At 35.9% G+C, this 25,412-nt stretch overlaps 1 protein-coding gene across 4 annotated transcripts in view; it reads left to right on the forward strand.

The window, feature by feature from the left end:
* Nucleotides 1-25,412, forward strand: part of ESR1 (estrogen receptor 1) — a 327,238-nt gene that overhangs the window by 225,694 nt on the left and 76,132 nt on the right. For all 4 annotated transcript variants that reach the window (XM_044671713.1, XM_044671712.1, XM_044671714.1 and 1 more), the window contains one exon: nucleotides 21,538-21,676. In XM_044671713.1, coding sequence (XP_044527648.1) covers nucleotides 21,538-21,676 — 139 coding nt within the window. The remainder of the gene's footprint in view (nucleotides 1-21,537; nucleotides 21,677-25,412) is intronic.

A 25,412-nucleotide genomic window follows, 5' to 3' on the forward strand; every position in this document is an offset into this window, starting at 1 on the left:
TTCCTCTGGATTGTCCTGGATTCTACTAGCATTGCTGCTAGTAGAAAGTCTGTTACATTTGATTGTCCCACAATGTTTCAGTTTCTGTGTATAATGTTCTTCTGATTCTGTTCATTTCACTCTGATTCATTTTCTGGAGGTCTTTCCAATTCACATGGAAATTCTCTAGTCATCATTCATTTCAGCACAATAGTGTTCCATCTCCATCTGATGCCACAATTTGTTCAGCCATTCCCCAATCCATGGACACCCTCTCATTTCCCAGGTTTTGCCACCACAAAGAGAGCGGCTATAAATATTTTTGTATAAGTCTTTTTCCTTATTATCTCTTTTGGGTACAAACCCCACAGTGGTATGGCTGGATCAAAGAGCAGGCATTCTTGGAAAGAATCTTTTAGGTCAGCCAATTTCATTCTTCCCCTGTCCCATAGCACAAAGCAGTGCAGGTTGTCACCTCAACTCCTTCCATGAGTTTTGTTACCTGATTTAGTCCCAAACAATTGTTTCAGTGACACTTCTTGGTCCCCACTTACCTTATTAAAAATAAATAAATAAAAAGGCCAAACCATAGCATTTTTTGTTTAAGGACAACAATGGGAGAATAAGGTGTTTCTCCCCTCTCATCTTCTCTCTATACAGCTGCCTTTCCTCCACAGCTATGATAATAGATATTCTTCTAGAATAGACCCTTATGTTAAAATCAGATGTTTTCTCTGGACACTTAAAGAGCACCCTTCTCCCCTGAAACCAAGAGACTATTAGCCAGTTAGTCATTGGTAGCTCAGGGATCTGAGTGGGGCTGTGAGGAAGGGAAAAAATTCCATTCATTTTTTTTTGTCAATTTTGTCCCTCACTGTTTTTGTTTTAACACATGTCTTTGGGGTTTATAGGGACCACATAGTGTCAGAAAATATCTGCTGGCCATAAGTGAACCTTCTGTGTGCGTGTATGTCCATGCATGTGTGTGCATGCAAGCATGCCTCTAGGAGTGTAGGAAGGAATAAATACTTGTTCCAAGGTACAAGTGCTTGTTGACTTTTAGAATACAAGCAGTCAGTGCCCTTTGTCAGAAGGCTCAGCATTGCCCTGGGATTGCAAGCCCTTTTGGTCCATTCAACAAACACTTAAAAAGGAGAGTTATAAGAATGATTTTTTTCTAGTTTATTAATTCCCTCCTCTACACCCCCCCATTTCAGTTTGTGACTTACTCTGATAAGAAGAGAAATAATTTCTTTGTCTTTTATCCTTTCCCATTTAGCCAACATTGATTTCCCATCAGGGCATGTAAAAGAAAGTTACATTGCAGTTATTAGAATGGTTTTGTAGATTTAAAAATAAAGACTAGGTTACCTTCATAAGGAACTGCTTGGCTAATGGATTCTCTGCCCTGCTTAAATGAATTTCTCTTCCTGAAATGATGAAATACTCTGTCCTTAGGGGTACAGTGCCATTTTTTTATTGTTTGGGAGCAGGAAGAGCAGCAGGAGAGGAGACACTCCTGTTTCCATGAGCTTCTCCCCCCCCCAACTCTTCTCCAATGCTTATTGTCATGACAACCATCTCTTCATAAACCAAGGCTTAGAGTGTAATCCAGACGGGGCTGGTAATGAGGTAGCGTTGCCATCTGCTTAATTTTAGCTGAGGGACATGTTTTCTTGATTCCTAAATCTGGTCCTCAGGGCTACAAGGTCTTGAACTTGTTTTCTTCTTCACTTCTGGTCTGGCTATTAGGTTTACTGTTTCCCTAGTCAGGTGACAAGCTGCTCCAGGGCTTCTGACTCTGGTACCTTCCCTGCTGATCTGTGGAGAAAAGGAGGATGTATACTCAGGATACCTAAAGTTTTTATATGCTGTGATAAGAACTAAGGATTATCTTAGCTTCTAAAAAGAAGAGAGCGAGTAGCTAGAAGGTGATATGTGGCCAATTAAAAAAGACAGACTAGAGCATAAGAACACTTTGTTGTTCAGTCATTTTGGTCGTATCCAACTCTCTGAGACCCCATTTAGGGTTTTTCTTGGCAAAGATACTGAAGAGGTTTGCTAATTGCCTTCTCCAGCTCATTTTACAGATGAGGAAACTAGAGCAAAAAGTGTTAAGTAATTTGCCCATTGTCACACAAATAGTGTCTGAGCCTAGATTTGAACTAAGGAAGATGAGTCTTCCATGCCTAACTCTCAGTTGCTTATAAGAAGAACATTTTTCTCTAATTGACATTTGAAATCCATTGGATGATTCCTCTTAACTCTTTTGGATACATAGTAGTTTATAATTCTAAATCTTGTCAGATACTATGAGGTAGAATGAGGAATCTAAGGCAATCATAGTTCACAATAAAGGGTGGAATAATATATGACTGGGGAAAGAGGTCATTATATCAAACAATCACAGGTCCTAGAAGGCATCCTTATTTTGCAGATGAGGAAACCAAGGCCCATAAAGCTAACTAATTTTCCCAGTGTCAGGAGGGTAGTCCTTGGTGGAGCTGAGATTGAGACCTTGGTCCTCGTATTTCAATTCAGCACTTTTTTCATTATTCAATGCAGCCTCTTTTATTATTAGTACCATTATATTCTCCTCTCAGACAGACTATATCTAAAGTATTATATTTAGTTCAGGGCATCATCTTTTTAAAAAAGATGGTAAACTGGAGAACACCTAGAGGAAGGCACTTGGAAAGGTGAAAGGGATCCCAAATCAAGTCATAAAAAGATCCTTTGAAAGAACTTGGAATGCTTAGGCTGGAGAAGAAAGGACCTATGGAGAATATGAATTAATTTTATTTAGGAAGCATTAGACTTGTTCTTCTTGGCTTCTGAGGGCAAATCTAGGAGCAGTTGTAGAATCAAAAAGTCAAATTTAAGTGAGATAGGAAGAAAAAATGCTTAACAATTACAGCTATCTAAAATAGAAATAGAGTTACCTTGGAAAGTAGTGGGGCCTAGCTCCCTGGAAGTCTTTGAGATTGGAGGACTTTAGAGGCAGCTGGGTGGCTCGGTGGATTGAGAGCCAAACCTAGAGACAGGAAGTCCTAGATTAAAATCTGACTTCAGACACTTCCTAGCTATGTAACTCTGAGCAAGTCATTAAACCCCCTTTGCCTAGCTCTTAACATTCTTCTGCCTGGGAACCAATACAAAGTATTGATTCTAAGATGGAAGTTAAGGGTTTAAAAAAATAAGAAAAAATAACTAGAGGACTTTAAAGATATTAAGCAGAGGGAATTCTTTTCAGAGACAAGTTGGGTTGGTGGCATCTGTGGTTCTTTCCATTCTAACTCAGAGGTTTTGTAATTCTTTTACTTTGTAAAGGGAAATGAAAACCTGTATAGTTATGTCCACACATATCTAGATCTAGTTATTTCATTTATCATTCCAAGTGTATAGCAATTTTGAGATTCTTTCAAATACCTGCTGTGCTTTACTATACAGAAAATATTCATTTCCTTCATCTATATTTGTGGTGCCATATGCCTGTATGTAAACATAGTTTAACACCACTAAATGTGTTAATTATAAGTGCAATACATTCTACCCACATATACACAGTAGGTAAAACTGAATAAACAGTAATGATTGTAAGGAGGAAAGATCAATTAACAGATTAATCAATCTAAATATTATATATACATTTCTGTTGTCAAACCCATTAATTTCTATGAAGTGAAAGGAGAAGCTTTAATTAGAGACATTAATGATGCTTCTCATTTATGGAGATCAGGCTCAGGTAATATTTTCCACACATTAATACATACAGAAAAAGTGCAAGGTTTCACTTAAGCTAAAAAAATGGTTTTGAGAGGAGACATGGCATAGTAATCAGAGAGCTGACCTCAAAACCATGAAGATATGAGTTCAAGTCCCACCTCTGACTCATATTAACTGTGGCTCTGGGACATCATTTCACCTAAGAAACTCTCTACAAGAACAAATTGGCCCAATCTGCATTGTTAGAGGGCATGTGATGAAGAATTCTTTTTACCAATAAAATCACAGATCCTATCTTCAAAAGAAAATAAAACAAAACAAAAAAAATAAGACATAGATAATGTTAAAATGTGGTTTTCCAAGTCAATGTGCACCCAGAGGCATCCTTATGTATATTTTAGTAGCCCCTGGTTCTATGTGAGTTTAACACTACTGGTCTATATGATATCAATACTAAATCAAAATTCAAGTACTTTCTATGATCTAGATCCAAGACCTAGAGCTAACTAGCATTAATTCTTATAAAATAATAGTTGTATGACTAAGATTTGTAAGAGTTCAATAAGGAAATTTTCTCAGTTCTTTGCAAGTTTTAACATTAGGTAGACCTATCATGCTAATGTTTTGATGTTAACCTTATCTAGACTATGGAATTTAAATGGTGGGAGGCAGAGAAGAAGGGATCTGAAGCTATGATTTAATTATTATAGGGGCTTTCCAACATAGAGAATCCATTCACTGATGCAGATTTGTCACTTGTCAATAATTTAGTATTGCCATGGTAATTGTAAGATTAAGTGACCTGATGAGGGTTACACAGCAACTATGTTCCAAGGGAAGGACTTGAAACCAGATCCTCCTGTCTCCAAGGCCAGCCCTCATATTCATTGTTCTCTCTGTCTCTGTCTCTCTGTCTATCTCTGTCTCTGTCTCTGTCTCTCTGTCTCACTCTGTCTCTCTCTGTCTCTTTCTCTGTCTCTCTCTGTCTCTCGCTATCTCTCTGTCTCTGTCTCTCTCTCTCTCTTTCTCTCTCTCTCTCTATATATGTGTGTGTGTGTGTGTGTGTGTGTATTTGTATATATCACTTTTTATGCTTTAAAAATTCTAGGAATACATATGAATTAGATTGGGTCTCAGTCAAGAGTTAGTAAACTTTAAGATCTATTTTTGCTAATGTTTAGTTGTTTCAGTCACGTCCAACTCTTCATAACCCCATTTAGAGTTTTCTTGGCAAAAATACTAGAATGGTTAGCCACTTCCTTCTTCATCTCATTTTACAGATGAAGAAATTGAGGCAAACAGATTTGAGTGAATTGCTTGGAGCTGCACAGGTAGTAAATGTCTGAGGCCAGATTTGAATTCAAGAAGATGAGTCTTTCTGACTCCTGATCTGGCATTCCATTCACTATACCAAATAGTTGCCCCATTAAATTATGTTGTAATGATTGTGCTCTTTGTCATTCAGAAAGGATAGTAGTAAATGACATATTTTAAGAAGGTATCCTTTCATTGCCCTCCCCATACCTTAGCTGAAAGTCTTTGAATTTTAAAGCTTTTAAAGCTAAAAATGCTCTTTATCTCATGGCAAGTGCCACACTATTTTGAACTTTGCCTGTACTGGTTTATCAGATGACAGAAGGAAGGACCACCATGCTCAGAGTCTTTCCCAAATGGTGGAATTTCTCAGAACTCACGTTCCTTTAACATAGGCTTTGAGAATCAAGAATGTCTCCTGTGCAACAATGAGACTAGATGGTGAAATCATCTCATATGTGACATTAATTTGATATCTTGTGAAGTAATATATTGTAAAACTGTCAGGACTATCCAACCGTTGCAAATTTGTACCATCATAGCAAGGTCACGAAGACTGGAGCTCTAACATCCTTAACAAGGAAATATTTCAGGAGATTGTCAGCTAATTCATGGACTAACACGTGGGATTACCAAAGTTATCAGTTTACTATTCTGCTATTTTAGGCACACACTAAAGAAGAAAAGTTGGGCTGATAAGTATTCTATTATTTTCTAGTTTGGATTCTTCCATTTTTGCTCAAACTCAGTTGTTTAGCCATTCCACAGATGACTAATTATAAATGTATTTAAATCTCTAATTCATTATGTACAATTGCCAATTTATCATTGCTTTGTAAACTTTAACAACTGCTTAGAGACCATCGCTTCATTTCCTAGGCCAAGAACTCACTAGACAGAGGTTAACAGATTTTGTTCTCTGCACTCCAACATAAAATCAGAATGAAAAAGCTCCAAGTGAAACATGGGTGAGCACAATAGCAAACCACTGACCATTCATTTGAGGAATGGTTGAGCACAGCTGCATTCTGGATTTGCTAAACATCTTGAAATACTTCAAGGGCAATAAAACTTAAAATGTGCTTTCTTGACCACTTTTCTGAGATTTTTTTCATGCATATGTATTTTAAGGGAAATATAACCCACATGTTCTTGTTCCCTCACTTAGTAAATCATGAAATGTTGTTTTGTAAGAGCTGTTTGATGTCCAGGAAGTCTTTTATCTCCTTTTATTAATATTTTTATATTTAAAGAAGGAAAAAATAAACAGAAAAAAGACAACATGACATCATAGTTTGCTTCAAACAAAAATACTGAAATATAAAATATCAAGTTTTGGAGCTCTAAATCCAAAATATGAAAGCTTTAACTCTTCCCTTTGTGAAAGTACTATTCCTTTCTCATGGCAAATTATGGAAACCTTTTCAAAGATCTATTGATTTGGCTAAGAGATGCAATTAAAACAGGAATATTTTAACTAAGCAATGATAAGGCTGGACTCATAGGTTGAGAGCTGAAGAGTCCAAAGAGGTCATTTAGTTAAACTGCCTGATTTTAGGAAGGAAAAATCAATCCAAGATGCCTCATTCAACATCATATAAGTAAGAGATAGCAGAATAGGGATTTATACCCAAATCTTCCAGTTCTGAGGCAGTGGGTATAGTGGATATGGTGCTGGATTTGGTGTCAGGAAAAATAATGTAAAATGCTACTTTAGACACATTCTAACTGTGTGACTCTGGATAAATCACTTATCTCTTGGCCAGGCACCTTATCTATAAAATAGTAATGATAACTAGCACCTATATCACAGAATTATTATGAGAAACTAATGAGATTATATAGGTAAAATGTTACTGAATAACAGTAATAATAAATGGGAAGCCTGGTGGTAAAGTGGATAGAGTGCTGGATGTAGGGAAGACTCATCTTCTTGAGTTCAAACATGGCCTCAGACCCTAATTAGATATGTGATCCTGGGTAAGTCATATAATCCTATTTGCTTCATCTTCCTTATCTATGAGTTGAGATGGAGAAGGAAGTGGGAAGCTACTTCAATATTTTTGTCAAGAAAACCCCAGATGCAGTTGCAAGAGTCAGATACAACTGATACAACTGAACTGAGAGCTTATATTTATGTAATTCTTTAAAGTTTGCAAAGTGCTTTACAATTATTATCTCATTTTATCCTCCCAAAAATCTTTGGGAGGGGATGGGCTATTTTTACCCCATTTTAAAGATGAGGAAACTGGGGTAAATAGAGGTTAAGTGGCTTGTTCAAGGTCACAAAGCTAATTCATGTCTGAAATGATTTGAATACAGTTTTCCCAGGCTTCAGGTTCAGTACTCTACTCACTTTACAATCTAACAATAACAATTTCAATGGAAATGTAACTGAAGAAAATGTATTGCTACCTGCTTTACTGCTGTGCCTTAAACTCTACTGGGTCTTTCCTTCTGATTTAGAGCTGAAACCTCCTGTATATATTATCTCTTATTAGTATGTGAGCTCCTTAAGAACAGAATCTCTTTTGCTTTTCTCTTTGTATCCCCAGGTCCTAGGATAGATAGATTTATAGATAGAGAGATAATACTTTATCTTTTATATATACATATAAGGGTATTTATGCATTTATACACACAGAGTACTTTTCAAACCTTAAAGCACTATGTAAATGTTAGTTATTATTGTTATTAAATAGAAACGATCTGGTCCTGTTCCCCTTATTTTTCAGACATATAAGTTAAGATAGAAAGAGGTAAGTGAGTTTATTGTTTTATAAATAAAAGAGTCAGGATTTGAACCTAGATTCTAAATGAATTCAAGGCTCGACACTGCACAATGTTGAAAGCTCAGACTAGGTCATCAAGATGTAAGTGAGTCCCGATCTCTAATCCAAACTGGTTTCAAAATCCTTCGATCCTCTTCATGTTTGGTCAATATGGGCTAATATTCTGGTGAACCACCTTGTGAATCAATATAGGGCAATATAGATCATCACTTTTTAATGAAGCTGACCCAGACCCAGTATTTCTAGATTTAAAAAAAAAATCACCAGGATCAAAGGTCTGATGAACTTCTACAAAATGTTTTACAAATATTATCTCACTTTGTTTTCACAATGACACTGAGAAGTAAGTACTGTTATTATTTGCATTTTATAGATGAGGAAACTGAGGCCGTCAGAGGTGAAGTGATTTGCTCAGGTTCTTGCAGATATTAAGTGTCTGAAACTGGTTTTGAAGTCAAGTCTTCCTGACTCCAGATCCAGTATTCTACCCATTGTACCCCCTAGCTACTGCTATATTTCTATGATCTGATCTGCTCTTGACCCATGAAAATTATATCACATACTTATGGTACTTCATGGTATGTAGAATATTTACCTTAGTGAAGTGGAATAAAATGTGTGGATATTACTATTCCCATTTTACAGATAAGAGTACAGAGGCTTAGAGGAGTTAAGTGACTTGTTCTAGGTCCCACAATTAGAGAGCATTGAAGTCACACCATCTCAAACCTAGCTCTTCTGACTCCAAATTAGTCCTATTACACCATGCTTTCAAGAAAATATGGTCTTATGGAAGTGTTAGTTTATGCTATTCCCTGAAGGTTCTGGGATATCCTTGATGACAGGTTTAAGGGTCTTAGTTAAAATGAAAATCTTTCAGATATTCTTGAAAAGAACCTATTTTGCATTAGCACTTATGAAAAAAGAGCTCTATTAACTGCATTATCCCACTGACAGTAGAATATCTAGAAAGGCCAAAACAAATAGCTCCAGATCTCCTTTTGCCTCAAGGAAGAGCCAGGCAAGCCTTCATTTCTACCTAGGGTTAGTGCTTATCAGAAACAATGGACTAAATCTATAATTTCACTGCTGTGAGTTTTAACATATGTAGGATTTTCCTTGTGGCCACAGAAAGTGGAAACCTCTTTGAAGCTAGATGGGAAACAGAAGGAAGATCTGAACACACCAACATAGAGTTGAACCTTTTTTTCCCCCTCCATAATGACCTTTGGTTTTCATTTTTCTGACAGTTCTACTCCATTCTAAGAGTGTGGCATGCCAGAGATATACTTTAGTCATTTAATTAAATGAATTAAACCAAATTTTCCTTTGAAAATTTTATGACTATGATTAAGATAATTAGAAACACCTAGAGCTGACAGGAAGCCAGGATTAAGGGAAAATGCTTTGGAAGGCCTCACTCTCCATAGCTGGATTACTTTATCAATATTGAGAGGCAGCTGCAGGTTGTAGAAAAAGCTCTAGTATTTAGAATCAGATGAATTAGGTTGGAGTCCCAGTTCAGACTGGGGAGCTGTGTGGTCTTGGAAAAGTTTCTTAACCTGTCTGAGGCTCATTTTCCTCATCTGTGAAATGTCAGTATTTTTCCTTGTACTACATACCTCAATATTGTGGGAAATGCTTTTAAATCTTAAAGCTCTAACGTATTGTTAACTATTATTACTAGTGCATTTTGGGAAATTTTCTTTTTGCTAAGCTATGTTATTACATTATCGGGATGTTATCCACAAGTTTTATAAAATTAGAATGCTAGCTTTTGGGGAAAGTGGGGCATCACAGAATCTCAGATTGGAAAGAGACCTTAGAGACTATTAATCCCAAGAATTCTTGTTCAAGAATACTCTCTTTAACAGTCCTTCCATATACTCACCCAGCCTTCAATCAATCAATCAACAAGCATTTATTAAGTTTTGATTGTGTGCTTAGGTTAAGTTCTGAGGAAACAAGACCAAAACAGTTCCTGTCCTCAAAAGGCTTTTTTTTTTTTTTTAATGGGCTTACTTTTTATGAGAGGAGGGGGAACCACATGTAAATATAGAGGCATATACAAAAAAATATGATAGATAAAAGTTGTTTGGAGGGAAAAATACTGACATCTAGGGAGACAAGGAAAGAATTCATGTAGAATATGGCACCTGAGTTGAGTTTTGAAAGAAATTGAGTAATGATTGGAAGGCTATGGAAGTAAAGGGCATTCTAAGGGTGAAGAACAGCTGATGTGAAGGCAGAGATAGGAGACAAGTTTGGCTAGAACTTAGTATTTATGAAGGTAAATTGTATAAAATAATGTTGAAAATGTAGATTGCAACCATATCGTGAAGATTCCTAAAGTTCAAACAAAAGTGCATATTTTACCCATATCATTACTTGTACGTGATATTTTATCTTCTTCCTCTGTGCTCCTCAGATGTCCCCTATGCTTGGAATGCATTCTTTCTTCACCTCTGCTTCTCTGAATCCCTATTTTCCTTCAGGGTTTAGCTTAATTACCACTTTTACAAAGTTCTTTTACAAAGAACCATTCCTATTTCCCCCAATTAACAGTATTTTCCTTCCAAAATCATCTTGCATCTGTTTTATGTCTGCTTGTTCATACGTGTACATGTTGTCTTTCCTCTCTAGAAATCAATCTCCTTAAGGACAGAGATTGTTTCATTTTTGTTTTTATATTTATATTTTATTTATATATATTTGTTATATATATAACATAAAATATTATATTTATATTTTATATTTATATTAATATTAAAACAAAATATGTTTTGTTTTTATATTATACAAAAATATTTTGTATTTATATTATACATAAATATATAAATTTTATATGAATTTATATATATTTTTATATTATATATGAAATGTTTTATATATAATATAAAAATATATATTTCTTTTTATATTTGTAGGTTCTAGCAAAATGTCTGACACATAGTGGATATATAATAGATGTTTGTTGTTGTTGATAGATCTTAGAGGTACAATTGGTTTTTAATGAATAGGGAATAAAATGGTCATATCCATGCCTTGGGAAAAGCAGAGAGGATGGTTTGGAATAGGCAGAGATTTGAGGCCCAGAAACCAATCAGGTAGTTGTAATATTCTTAAGTGACACCCAATGAGGGCCTAAACTAGGTTGACCTCCATATTATGAAGAAATGAAGACAGATGTGAGAGAGATTAGGGAGGTAGAAATGATAAGATTTGGCAACTGATTTAACATGTGATGAGCAAAGACAAAGATAACCCCTAATTTGAGAACTTGGGCAATTGGGAGCATATCAACATTCTCAAAAGAACTAGGCAAGTTCAGAAGAGAAAAGGGTTATGTTTGGGATATTCTGTTTTGGACAAGAGCCCACTATTTACTCAGTCAACCTATCCCACTTTTGGATGGCTTTTATAGGAGTGATGTCTTTATATTGTGCCTATATGTACTTCTCTAAAATGTCTAATTATTACTCCTAGTTTTTCCCTTCAAAAGTAGTCTAATTTGTCACCTTCTTGTTAGGAATAGGACTAGTCCTGTGATTTCACTGACATCAGTAACTTCTGGAGTAGGAAACTCTCTATATCAATTTATATAAATGACACCTCTATAATTTATGGTCTTGGTGCCCAGAGCACTGACAGGCTAGGGTTAAATGACTCGTCTAAGGTCATTGTTGACATATGTCCAAAGTGGGATGGCTACTCAGGTCTTCCTAGTTGTGAGGCCAGCTCTCTGTCCACTATACAACACTGCCTCCCACTCAAATGTCCTTCAAATACTTGGAAACAATTAAAATGCCAGCATAAGTCTCATCTTTTCAAAAGTATACAAACCCAATTCTTTACTAGTTCATGCTTGACTTGGTCTAAAGCTAAGGCCCTTACCATCCTAGTTGTTCTCTTCTGAATGCCCTCCAACTTCTCAATGCCATTGCTAAAATGGGCTGCTATTAACTGAATGTGGTCTGACCAGAGCAGAGAACAATAGTAGCATGTCTCATTCATGGGCTGCTATGCCATCCTTAATACAGTCTAAGGTCTTGTTAGCTTTTTTTTTTCTTTGCAGACATATCACTCTATGGATTCACACTGGGCTTGCAGGCCACTAAAAACCCTATACCTTTTCCAGGTGAATAGTTTTTTTTAGTTTTGCTTCCCCTTTTTAATATTTGTAAAGTTGATTTTTTGAAACTAAGTGTAGAACTTCATTCCTAAGAAATGTAAAATTGCTAGACCACTTATAATTCTACTTTCACAATTATATAAAAGGATAAATGTAATACGTATGTATTGGGTTTGTCAATAAGATGGCAGTTCTGGGTTAATAAATAGAATACTGACATTAGTCAATAAATCTGACCCTTTGTCTCTCTTCTTCCACTAACTTGCTATGTAACCTTAGATAAATTACTTTACTTTTCCAGGCCCCAATTTTGCTTTTCTAAAATGAAAGGGTCACTTGGTGTCTCTAAGGAAAGCTTCTGCCACAGAGCAGATTTTCTAGGGCATTGAAAGGGACTGAATTTGGGCTCCCTCAAATTAGGGGCAAATGAAGTACCTTTTAAGAAGACTTTCCCTTCTCTCCAGGGACACAAACCAAAATGCTTTGGGTCTAAAATGCTTTTTGATCATGGATTTCCAACTGTTTATACCCCCAGAATTTCAAAAGAATCCCCAACAAAATTCCAAGTAATGAGTTTATTGTGGCTCTTTTTTTACTGACTTTAATAAGCAGCCCCTGATGACCAAACTCATTTGCAGAGTGTGCTGTCGTATTGTCCCCATGTTCTATTGTCTGAATCAACTGTCTCTGAGTTGTCAGGGCAGAATCTAAGGATTACCAAGTTATTCCTTGCTTTGGTTTTCCTGTTTTGAGATCCCCTTGGACCTGTCTCACATCAGTATCTTGCCTCAACTTCTCCTAAGTATAGTTTTTGAGAAATATTTGGTCTGTATCATTGTTTTGTTTGAGGTATGGTAAAGTATTTTTGTTAAAGTTCTTGTTAAGTTGTATTCACCCCATCCATACTGGGTCACTTCTGTCTGTGTCCCTGTGTACACGTGTGTATGTGTGTGCGTGCTTGTATGTATGATTCTTTTTAACCCTTTCTGTTTTTTAAAGGAAAATTTGAAAATAGACCCCAACTCTTAATATATTTTTTCTTAGTAAATTCTTTTCTCATTGGAATTAAAGGGAGAAAGGAAACCATTTTGCATTGTTTTTATTTATACAGTACATATAAAAGACACTGTTCAAAATAAATAAATAAAATAAAATGAGAGGGCCAGACTAAATGATTAAGATATCTTCTAAGCTGTAGCATTCTCTGACTCTGTATTCAGGTTTTTCTGAGGGGTGTAGGATACCTTCTAATTTCCTCCTGGGAAAGTCCAAGTCCATATCATTGCTTGTACTGCCATCTCTCAGTCACTAACTATTTCTCCCCACTTCTAAACCTTATTCAACTTTTCTCTGGGTCTTTGGCATTGAAGGGGAAATAAATGAGTTATTCAAATCTTCAGCCATTGAGTAATAAGGCAATATTGAAAAAATGCAAGCAGCAATTTCATAACTGACATTTGGAGTACATCAAGGTCATCACATCAGTAAGAACATGATTAATTTTTTTTCTTATTGAAGGTCAAAGAACCAATATTTTCTCAGTTGATTCATTTAGGGACCCAACCACCTGGCTTCTGACTTTATATGCACAGCTCCCCAGAGGATAGTGACTTTTACTTTCCAACAGATTCTTTTCCATTGATTTGACTGGCTACAGATTTATTCCTCTGAAAATAAGGAATATCTTTAATCTTGCATGTCATTTTTTCTTGGCTTGAATTTTCCTACAAGTTTTCTAATTTATCTCTTTAAATATTTCATGGTAACCATTTATAAGAGTTAATATTATGCTACCTCATTCATATAAGAATCTTAAGAGTGCTTTTTACAATATTATTTGATTACAAATAATACAAATAATAATTACATGATGAAGGAAGGGAGAGGGCAAATACAGAATCAAGTCTTATCTTACTTGAGGATAAACTGAATATAGGCAAACTAAGCTATTAGTATCTTAGGAGGCAAATTAAGAACAATACCTTGAATCCCTGACTTTTGTTCCCTGGAAAAGTATTGAATTTGCCCTGAGCCCTTTACACTCTTCTGGAAGCTGTCTGGAATCTGTGACATGAGGGAAGGTTTGAGAGATCTTTGGAAAGAAGACTAACAGATACAGTGTTTGCCAGAGAGTTCCCATTTTCAACTTGGTGATAACTTTGTCAAGGTTTCTCCAAATGAATGCAAATCTGCTGTCTTGAATTCCTCTGAGGTTATTTTGCAAATGTACTTTGGCTCATTCTTGATGCCTTGGGGGTGAAACTGCTGTACACATATGCAAATAAGATACCTTAAAAGTTGTTACCTTCAATTTATGGATGTCTCCTGAAAAATATGTTGGCTATTTGGTGATTGAAGAAATAGACTATGTGTTATCTGAATTGTCTTCCCCATTGGGTTATACATGAAAATAGTCTATTTATTTTCCCAAAATAAGAAAGGATACTTTGAGAAGTAGAAACTGCTTTCTTTTTTTTAAAATTAAGTTTAATTAATTAATTAAGAATATTTTTCCATGGTCACATGATTCATGTTCTTTCCCTCCCCTTCTTCCATCCCCTCCCATAGCTGATGAGCAATTCCACTGGGTTTTACATGTGTCCTTGTTCCAAACCTATTTCTTTATTATTAATATTTGCACTAGGGTGATCTTTTAGAGCCTACATCCCCAATTATATCCCCATTGAACCATGTGATCAAGCAAAAACTGCTCTTTCACTAGAGGTCTTCTAGTAGGGGATGAAGGACAATTTGTTGGGTGTTTTTTGAGGATTCTTTGGGGAATGTAGGCTGGAAGAGAAAAGCTCTAAGTCCCCTTCTAACACTGAAAAAAATATTTTTTTGGAAAAAATCACTCTAAAACAGTAATGAAGTCTACATTATTGTATTAGGTAGTATTGATCAAAATGGTCATGCTATGTCTTTGTCTTAAGATAGGAATCATTTCATCAAATAATTTCATCCATTAGTTCTCACAACTAGCAGTTTAGTTCCCATTCTTCCCTCCATCCCCATTAGACTTGATGAAAATGCTATACAAAACAAATAGATTAGTTCTTGTCTACAGGCAATTCTCACAGCTGCAAAAGATAATTAAATGGGTCGTTTCATTTTGAAAAAACCATCAGCATTTCAACACAGGGACCCAGAAAATCTACTGGACTTCGAATGAAAACCATTACCAATAGACATTTTTCAGACAGACATATTTCGTAATCATCCTGCCTATTTAGTACAAATGGTTATGATGATCTTTTTTGGCTCCCCAAGGACCTTTAAATCTGTCAGTCTTTAGCAATGCTGTACTTATGATGTGAAAATTAAAAAGTGTTATTATTTTAAATACATAGAATTATCTTCTAAAATTGCTCCTTATGTTCTTTAAAATGGAGGCATTATCTGGTTAACAGCAAATCACCAATGTCTAAACCATAGTGGCTTCTTTGGGTCCACCCCAATTTTATTCTGTATCATTTTTAGAGGTTTTTAGAAGGAATGAATAATCTGGTATAGGTTATATAGTGGGAGATTTAATATCATGTGATTGTGCATTTCACAAATAGCAGTGAATATTAGGAGGGAAGAGTAAAAGCCTTCCTTTCAAATGTTAACCTTTATGAAAGTGAATGTCATTTGCAAGGAAGTTTATAATAATGCTTTAAATTTTCTTAAAATGAGTTGAAGTGAAGTATTAAGGGTCTAAAATTTATTTTTTGATTTTTCATTTTAAACAACATGTATTGGACTTGATTCTTCACACAGTACTTTATAAATAATAGGAACTTAATAAATGCCTGTTGATAAATTACTATTGAATTGCATTGGGCATTGAGAGGAAAGGAGCTTTCTTCTAACCTCCTGGCATATTTTCCCTATAAGCCAGGTTAGTTTGTTAGATTCCCCCATTTAACTTATGTAGCTATCAGGAGAGTGCAACACAAAGCAGTACAAATTGTCTTTTTGAGACAATTCAATTCTTTTGAGCCATGATCAAGTGTTGACTTGAGAAAGGTATGTGGCACTGAAGTCATGTCAAAGTTTTGAAGACTGCTCCCATGGAATACGAGGTCTGACAGGTTCTAACATGCTGGAAAATCTTCAGGTATAGGCTGGGCTCCAGATTTAGGCTAGTTGTGTCAATATTGACATTATCAATATAAACAAAACCAGAAGAAAGAGAGGTGTGGCTCATGGGAAGTATGACTCAGGATTGTCTTTGAATAGGCAAATGAAAGAATTGATGGAATTACTTATTGCATCCAAAGGCAGTAAAAACTAATTTCATGGAACATTTGGTCATCATGCATTTCTATGCCCGTGATAAGTATTTTAAAACAGGATCACTTTAAAAACAACTTTTTTTGCACCAACATAATATAAAGAACTACAAATGACTCTCCAAGTAAAATCAGAATATACTTTGATACTTAGCAACATTAGTATAAAGGTAGGAATAGATGAAAATGGCAAGAAATTTATTGGAAAGAATGACTTGGGAATAAAGATTGTGAGAAGTCAAAGATTTCTAGGCTAAACAATTATCAGGAGGTAGACATGACAAGTGCAAAAGACAAAATAGATTTAAAAGTCATTCCTGAAACAATTATCTGTATATAATCAGACCACAGTCTTGTTAGAGTACAGATCAAAATTACTTCAAAAATAGAAGAAAGAATGAAATTTTTAAAAAAGAGGTATGGAATGCAATAGAAGCAACTCAATTATGATATCTTCAAATGTTATTGATTGATAATGGAAAATAATAAAGGATATAGCACAAACTTTAATAATAATTTCATCAAGAAGTTTAATATAAATCCATTGCCATAGCAAAGAGAGCAAGAGTCTAAAAAGCACCTTAGACAGCAATCACTTGACATATTTGCCAAGTAGAGAGATATGGCAACCAAAAACAACACTAGGTTGCAATGTAAACTCATTTGAAAATTTTTATGGGAAAGGATGATGGACAATTATGAGTAGTATTGCCTCATAACACAGAGAAGTAATGGAGAATAAAACCAATTTTAAGAAGCCTTGGTAATAAGAGACCAAATTAGAAAAAGTCTTCCCAAAGGCTTTTAGGGATAAAAATGGAAGAACAAATAAGAAAAATGAAAGAAAAAAACAACTTGTGAATATTTTTCTTTATTATAATGTTTTTTCAACATCAAATATACTATTGCTACTGCACTTGAATTCTAATTTCACAGTTTTGGATGAGATTGAAACAATATACACATACAAAGATGGAAAAAGCATTTGGATTATATCAAAAGTACATAGAGGAGATCAGTATTAGAGGTGACACAATGGTATCTGAATCATGGCCATATGCAAAGGGGATGGGGAAGCTCTCAGATCTTAATCATAACAGAAAAAGACCACTGAGAGAACTCCAACTTTTGTCCTTTATACTTCCTTTCCTATCTATATAAATGCTTTATGGGAATAATGAATGCACACATCAAGGTCATTAGTAGAGAAAAAGTAAGCATTCACAAGATATATTCCACTGTAGAATGCATCTTTACATTCTATAACAGAATGACATAGAGATTACAGTTATGAAAAGGCATTCAACTCAGAAGAGCACAATACTACTTTAAAATGCTCTCTTTCAACAAGGTGTCTCCCATTCATACACCAGAATCATTCAGGATTTCTTGACAAATACTACAAAGATAACTGTGTTTGACTACCTGCTGCTCGGGTGATGCATAAAACTTCCAGTTTTTTCCTTTGGTTGTTTTTTTTAACATATGGACAGATAATACAAATGAACCAAGCTGGGTCCAGAATATATAGAAGGAAGAGAGTGAGTTGGACTGCCTTCAGAAAATTGCAAAGCTCCTTTAATGACTCCCATAACTTCTTTCAGAGACAAAGGTCCCTATTTTTAATACCAATATTTTTACCAATGTTTTTATGTTGCTGTGAGTTGTGGAACACTAGTGTCCAAAGAATTTAAAATGAGTATCATACATGGAGAAACGGAGTGATAAGGGTGTGGTGAGTGTGAGCAGGCTGTGACATATAATAAAGAACTTCCAAGAACTGGAGTAAAGGATGTCATTAGGGACATGTATAATCAAAAAAAGAAGTATTGGTTATATGACAAGAGAAAGAGATAACAAATAGATCAGATATCCTCCAGATGTTAAGAGAAAGTAAAGAAGACCTCTGGCACATTGGGTAAGCCTTTTGTGGCTAACATGTGATGACATGGACAAGAACTTCCCATGTTAGCGATGCAAACTGTTAGCATTACTTCATTGCCTCTAGCCTAATATGCCCTTAATAAATGTTCATTGATTGATTGATCCTCAATTTCTTTATTTGTAATATCAAAGGATTGCAATAAATGACCTCTAAAGACCTTCCTTTCTAGCTCTGAACTTATGATCCAACTGTTGCCTGATTTCTTTAAGGCACTTATTCTTCAGGTGCATCGTAATTGTTGTCTTTATGGTTTTATCTACCCAGCATTTACCCTATCTATTTTGCTTCTCACAATCCACAAGTCCCCTATTTACCTTTTATTGGGGTATGAGGGGTGAGTTATGGACTTTTCCATATATTTGTATTATTTTCACCTCTGACATGAAGTATTAGAGTAAGTTCCTTGAGAGGAAGAATTAATTTAATCTGTCCATCCCTGCTATATTATCTTACATTTCTTCTTCCTTTTGTGGCTAAATCTCTACTGTTATCCCATATCTTCTTTTTGTGGCCACACTCCTTGAGAAGGCCACTTATAATTGGCACTTCTATTTCCTTTCCTTTCATATTCTTTCTAACTTTCTGTAGTCTGGCTTCCGACTTTATCATTTAACCAAAAATAGTCTCTCCAAAGTTACCAGTGTTCTCTGTGCCTTTGTGTCCCTGTCTGTCTGTCTGTCTGTCTCTTTCTCTTTCTCTCACCCCTCCCTGTGCCTCCCCCCAACCATTATCTTTTGCCCTATGATGGATGGTAAGTATTGGTCCCAAGGCAGAAAAGTGATAAAGGGTAGGCATTTAAGTTAAATGACTTGCTGCGGATCACATAGCCAGGAAGTGTCTAAGGCCATATTTTAATCCAGGACTTCCCATCTCCTGGTCCACCTCTTTATCCACTGAGATACCTAGATGCCCTGACTAATGATTTCTTAATGGCCAAATTTAATGATTTCCTCTTATTTATCATTTTTATATCGACCTCTCTGTAGCCTTTGATTCTGTTAATAACCCACTTCTCCATAATACCCTCTTTCTAGGTTTTATGACACTGTTCTCTGCTGTTTCTCCTTCTGTCTGACTACTCCTCAGACTGCTTTACTTGGATCTTTATCAAATTTTTACCCACTGTTCATGGAGGGCCCCTAAGTCTTTTTCGTAGATTTTTTCCTCTTTTCTTTCTCTACTATCTAGTTTGTTCATTTCATAAATTCCAGTGGATGCAAGAGTCCTTTCAATGCATCAGAGAGTTCTCAACTAGTTGAGAACTAACTTTTCCCCTCAGTTCTAGTCTCACTCTTCTAATAGTTTATTGAATGTCTTGAACTGAGTGTCACATAGACATCTTAAACTTAATATGTCCAAAATTGAACTTTTTATCTTATATTCCCCAAACTTTCCCCTTTTCCTAACTTCCTTATTATAAACAAGGAAACCACCATCCGATGCTCAGTTACCCAGGTAGCCAGGTGCTATCTTAATTCTTCACTCTCTCTCACCTTTATATTCTATCTGTTGCCAATATCTACCAATTTTATCTTTATAGCATCTCTCATCTATGACCCCTCTGACACATATACACACATACCTCTCTTCTAACATGTCTGCTACTCTCTTTCAGGCATTTATCATCTCATGCCTGAACTATTTTAATAGTTTTCTGGTAGGTCTCCCTGCCTCAAGTCTCTCCCCTCTTCAATTCCTCCTCCATATAGTTAGCAAATAGATCTTTTCTAAAGCAAAGTCTGACCAAGTTATACCACCTCACCCCTTTCAATAAACTCCAATGACATGTTGTTTCCTCAAGGATGCAATATAAAATTCTTTATTTGACTTTTAAAGTGTTTTGTAAACTGGTGACCTCCTTTTTAGTCTTTTTATACAATATATCCCTTCATGTACTCTGTGACTCAGTGACATTGGTCCACTGGTTATTCCTCAGACATGACACTACATTTCCCAATTCTGAGCATTTTCGCTGTCTATTCCTCATTCCTGGAATGCTCTCTTTCAAATCCACCTCCTCAATTCCCTGACATCCTTTAAGTTACAACTAAAATCCCACCTTCCATAAGAAGCCTTCCTCACTCTCCCATAAGGCTAGTTCCTTCCCTCAAAGACTATCTCCAACACATCCTGTCCATATCTTGTTTGTACATAGTCATTTATATGTTGTTTTCACCATTAGAATGAGAGCTACTTGAGAATAAGGACAATTTTGTTCTTTATTTGTACTTCCAACACTTAGCATAGTACCTAACACACAATAGATACTTAAGAAATGTTGTCATTTAAAAAAATTTGTTTTAAACCTTTACTTTCTGCCTTGGGATTAATACTGGGTATTAAAGGCAGAAGAGTAGTAAGGGCTAGGCAGAAGGGCTAAGTGACTTGCCCAGGGTCACACAGCTAGAGAGTGTCTGAGGTCAGCTTTGAACCCAGGACCTCCTGTCTCTGGTCCTGGTTCTCAATCCACTGAGCTACCTAGCTGTCCCCTTGAGTTGTCTTTTTATCAAACTCTGACTGATCTCCAAATCCCTGTGTATAGTCCAGATTTTACAATAAATATCTTAACTTATTAACTTTAAAAATATTTTTGATCACTGTACTTCAATAAAAATGATTACCTTTGTATTCCTATGCATCTTATTTTATACATTTAAAAACATTTTCAATGACATGAACCATAGGCTTCCGCAGACTGTCAAAGGAGATTATGACACAAAAAAGCTTAATTATGTTAATTATATTTTGTCATCAATAACAATGGGTTGATACCAGATTCAACCAATTTTCCTTTTTTGCCTTTGTTTTGCTTTCTATCCATAGTGCCTTGCCCTCTACCTAGTATGCTGGGTTATCAAATACTTAATAAATGATAATTAAATTGCATTGGAATCTGAAAATGGAAGGAGGAGAGGAGTAGAAGGGGGAGAAACTGAAGAGGTTTATATAGAAGATGAGACTTTTGACTGAAACTTTAAGAAAGTCAGGGAATATAGAAGGAAGAGATGAGAAAGGAGAGCATTTCAGGCATGTGAGACAATGAGCAAAAGGACCCACAGGAACAGAAAAGATGCTAGTGTCACTGATTTTAATATATTTGCATGTATATGTGATGGGGATTGGGCCAGCATAGAGCTTATAAAGTGTAAGAAGACTGGCAAAATAGAATGAGATTTTTAAAAAGGACTTAAAAGCACTTTTATGTTCCTGTTATGTGCTAGAGACTGTCAGGTGCTAAGGATACCAAAAAAAGTGAGGCAATCCCATTTCACCCAGACCAATGGAAACTTATATTCTACTCTAGAAGCATGATTGGAGCACTAAATGAAAACCACCAATTTTAATATATTCTCGACTCTTATTTTATTTCAGGTTTTGTGGATTTGACACTCCATGATCAGGTCCATCTTCTAGAATGTGCCTGGTTAGAGATCCTCATGATTGGCCTTGTTTGGCGCTCCATGGAACATCCAGGAAAACTTTTGTTTGCTCCTAACCTATTGCTGGACAGGTGAGTACTCTGGCTACTTCACACTGGTTCATGTAGCCTGCCCTTCTCGTATCAGCCTTTGTTCATGAATACTTCAGGAAAGCCAAAAACTATTTTTTTTTGTTTTATTCCTTTTATAGTTTTTGATGTGCTTATTCCAGTTTTCATAAGAAGCTAATGACCAAAAACAGACTTTTAAAGAAAGTTATCAGGTATCCAGATCATACTGATCACTAAGCCAGCATATTTTCGTGAAGTTTTCTGCCTCCACGGCCATGTGGTCTCTTATTCAGATGATGAATCACCCTCAGCTTAATTCGAATAAGTTTTAACTTTTCTTGTGTCCAAACCACTAAAATCTCTTTGTTTTCCCTCTCTAGTTTCCTGGAGGGTTGGACTCTGAGATTCCTTGCAGCTCTAAGCTTCTATGAATCTCTCTGTTTCCTTTAGAACATTCAGAATTCTATTTCAACAGACCCTCTGTTGTGAGCGAGCTGGTCTGGTATGTATAAACCCCCAACTCAGAAACAGATTGTCTACGACTGATTCATTTCATCAGGTTCCTTGTGAACATGCATTGCATGACAGGGGAAAGGCGATAATCTTTCTGACTGTTTCTGGCCTCCTAGAAATAGATGTCCCTCTGCCCCAGCTCACTCCTCAAACCCAAAAACTATATATTGGCCCCTTTCCCCATTAATATTGAGGGGAGCGTTGCTGTAGACCTCCACAAATAGGACCATTACCCTATCCTTAGCTAGGCTCTGCCACTGTTTCCTTGAAGTTTGGAGATGGCAATTATTCCAGCGGAGCAGAAGCTCTAGTAGATTTTTACCGACCTAAAAAGTGGTCTAGTGTAGGCTCAGAGATGAGCTGCCTATCAATTTTCCAAGGATCAACCTGGCCAAGTCAGAGAGTCTTATCGGGCTGGTCACAATTAAGATGACTTTTTTTAGCCAGAGCAACTTTTAGATATCTTTCTCTTATTTGTAGAAGAATGACAAACTTAATTAGTTTGAGTACCCCCATTGCTAAAGACAAAGATTCTAGAAGTATTAAAGTGTAAGGGTTTCTTAAGCATGGTATATTGGATAGAGAGCTGACCATGAAGCCAAGAAGAATTAGATACAAGTATAGCCTCTGACATTCTGGCTGTGTGACCTGGCAAGTCCCTTAACATTTCTAAGCCCCAGGCAGTTCTCTAAGTCTATTTTGTTGTTTAGTAGTTTTTTCAGTCATGTCTGACTCTCTGTGGCCCCATTTGGGGTTTTCTTGGCAAAGATGCTGCAGTAGTTTGCCATTTTCCTCTCCAATTCATCTTACAAATGAAGGACTGAGACAAACGGGGTTAAGTGACTTGCCCAGGGTTATACAGTGTCTGAGGCCAAATTTAAAATCAGGAAAATGAGCCTTCCTGACTACAGCTCTGGCACTCTATTCACTGTTCCACTTAGCTGCCCTCAGGAGGCTATAAGTTGCCCTCTTATACAATAATGTACAAAAATTAAGATACCTGCATGCTTTGAAAAGGGAGAATTTTCTCATTTGGGGACTTCCCTATACCATTTATTCTCATCCTTTCTGGTCTTGGGATCCTTCTTTGCACTCTTAAAAATTATTGAGGACCTGAAAGAGTTTTTGTTGATGTAGGTATATCTAACAATAGTTGATATATTAAAAATGAAAATGTCTTAATATTACTAAGAAAAGAGTTTTGGCCTCATGAATCCCACAAAAGTATCTTAAAGACCCCCAGGATTTCCTGGACGATACTTAAAGAACCCTTGCCCTGTATCAATGAAGGTACAAGTTCAATACTTTTCCCTACTCTTTTTTGTTACCATTTTAAAGATAAATAGCATAGTATAATATGTAACACAACAATAATATAAATACATATGATTTTTTAAAAATACATAATCAATTATAATAACTATGCTTATCAAAGAGAAACAAATTCTCATATTAGCTATATCCAAGAATCTGTCTCATTCTTTTTCTTTCCCTCCTACACCTCTCCCTTCCCTAAGAAGGCAGGCAATGATATAGGTTGTACAGATAATATCATATAATACATATTTCCCTGTTCATCATGTTGTGAAACAATGCATGTATTACTTATGCTACGGAAAAATTCATGAGATAAGGTATCAACTGAATTTTACAAACTTTAGAATACATTGTAAATAAGAATCATACAATTTTTTATAAGTCATTATCACCCCCATCGTCATCATCTTTGTGCCTTTACGGTTTTTTCGGTCACAATTTAGAGTAATGAAGTTTTGACATCTTTCTATCTGCTGCTCATGTCAAATTGCTACATAAACGTATTGTTAAATGACCCAGTCAACAAAAAATGTATTACGTCCTGCTATCTTTTAGGTATTCTGGTTAACTCTGGGGACACTAAATAAAAAATGAAGTAGTACCAGCCCTTGCGGTGCTTATAGACTTGCAGAGGAGACAATAAATAAAATGTTGAGAGCAATGTAGGAAGTGCAGCTTTGCCCACATTGTCAATAAATGTTGGAGTTTTGGATTGCTGCTCTAATAACTGCTAGAAAAAACTACCTGTTTACTTCATGGACATCAGAACAATTGTTCTTCCAAAGAGCCATCTCATTATGTCTCTGGGTGTCCTGTTCAGTCTGCAGATGCTCTTTTTCAGCAATCAAAAGACCATGCTGGAATCTGCAATCCCTTGTGTCTCTCTCTATCTCCCATCAACCATGCTTACTTCATTATATTTCAGCTTGCTAGACTGCATCCCAGACATCAATTGTCTACACATGCCCAGGGCCCTGGAGTCCTCATAGGCAGATGGATTTATACTTGTTGTGAAAAAGCTTAGTTACACATTCTCTTTATAATGTTAGATAATTCATTTTTAGTTGTAGCTCCCAGGTGAACATGGGAGCCTGCTCAAGAAGCTGATGGTTATATCTATAGAATGTCTTAAAGTCTTCGTGCATCACAACTTTGTGGTCAAGTCAACAAGCATTTATTAATCGTCTGCTATGCGCCAGGCACTGTGTGTTAAGCACTGGGGATACAAAGCAAAAACAGACCCTGCCCTTAAAGAAGTCTAATAGGGGAGACAATGTGCAGACAACTAGGTTACAAACAAGATATATACAGAATAAATTAGAATCTTCTCAGAAGGAAAAGGCACAGGCTTAAGGAAGATAGGAAAGGTTTCTTGTAAAAGAAGAAATTTTAGTCGGGATCTGAAGAACCTTGTAAAAGGAAAGACCTTCTCCTTCTGCCAATCTTTAGAAATTTATTTCTGTCTAGATCTTGAAACAGCAGCTAGTTCTCCACTTACCAGATGTCCAAAGGATTCGCTTAATACTTTTTTATGTAAACATTTGGTCAATAAAAAAATTGTATTTATATTTCTCTATATGCAATCCCTAAACACAAACACATATTACTCTCTTCTTTGTAACAAAAATAATTATTAGCATTAGCTTTTATCTTTTTTTTGTCTCATATCTCTGTGTGAGTGTGCTGCCCAGGTGACAGAATTTGAGGAGCCATTCATTTCTTTTGTAAATAAAGCCTTTGATTATATAAATGACATGTATAAGTCAGTCTTCACATTTCTGACCATGTATAGTCTCTTTTTTAAAAATTTTTTCTTGTTTCCCAGTCCTTAGCAAGTGGGTGCTTAATAAATGTTTATTGAATTGAATTGAAATTGAAGCTTTTGTCCAACAACTTTCAAAATTATTAAACATTTTATATTAACTAT

The sequence above is a fragment of the Gracilinanus agilis genome, chromosome 4, assembly GCF_016433145.1.
Source record: "Gracilinanus agilis isolate LMUSP501 chromosome 4, AgileGrace, whole genome shotgun sequence".
Taxonomy (NCBI): Eukaryota; Metazoa; Chordata; class Mammalia; order Didelphimorphia; family Didelphidae; genus Gracilinanus; species Gracilinanus agilis.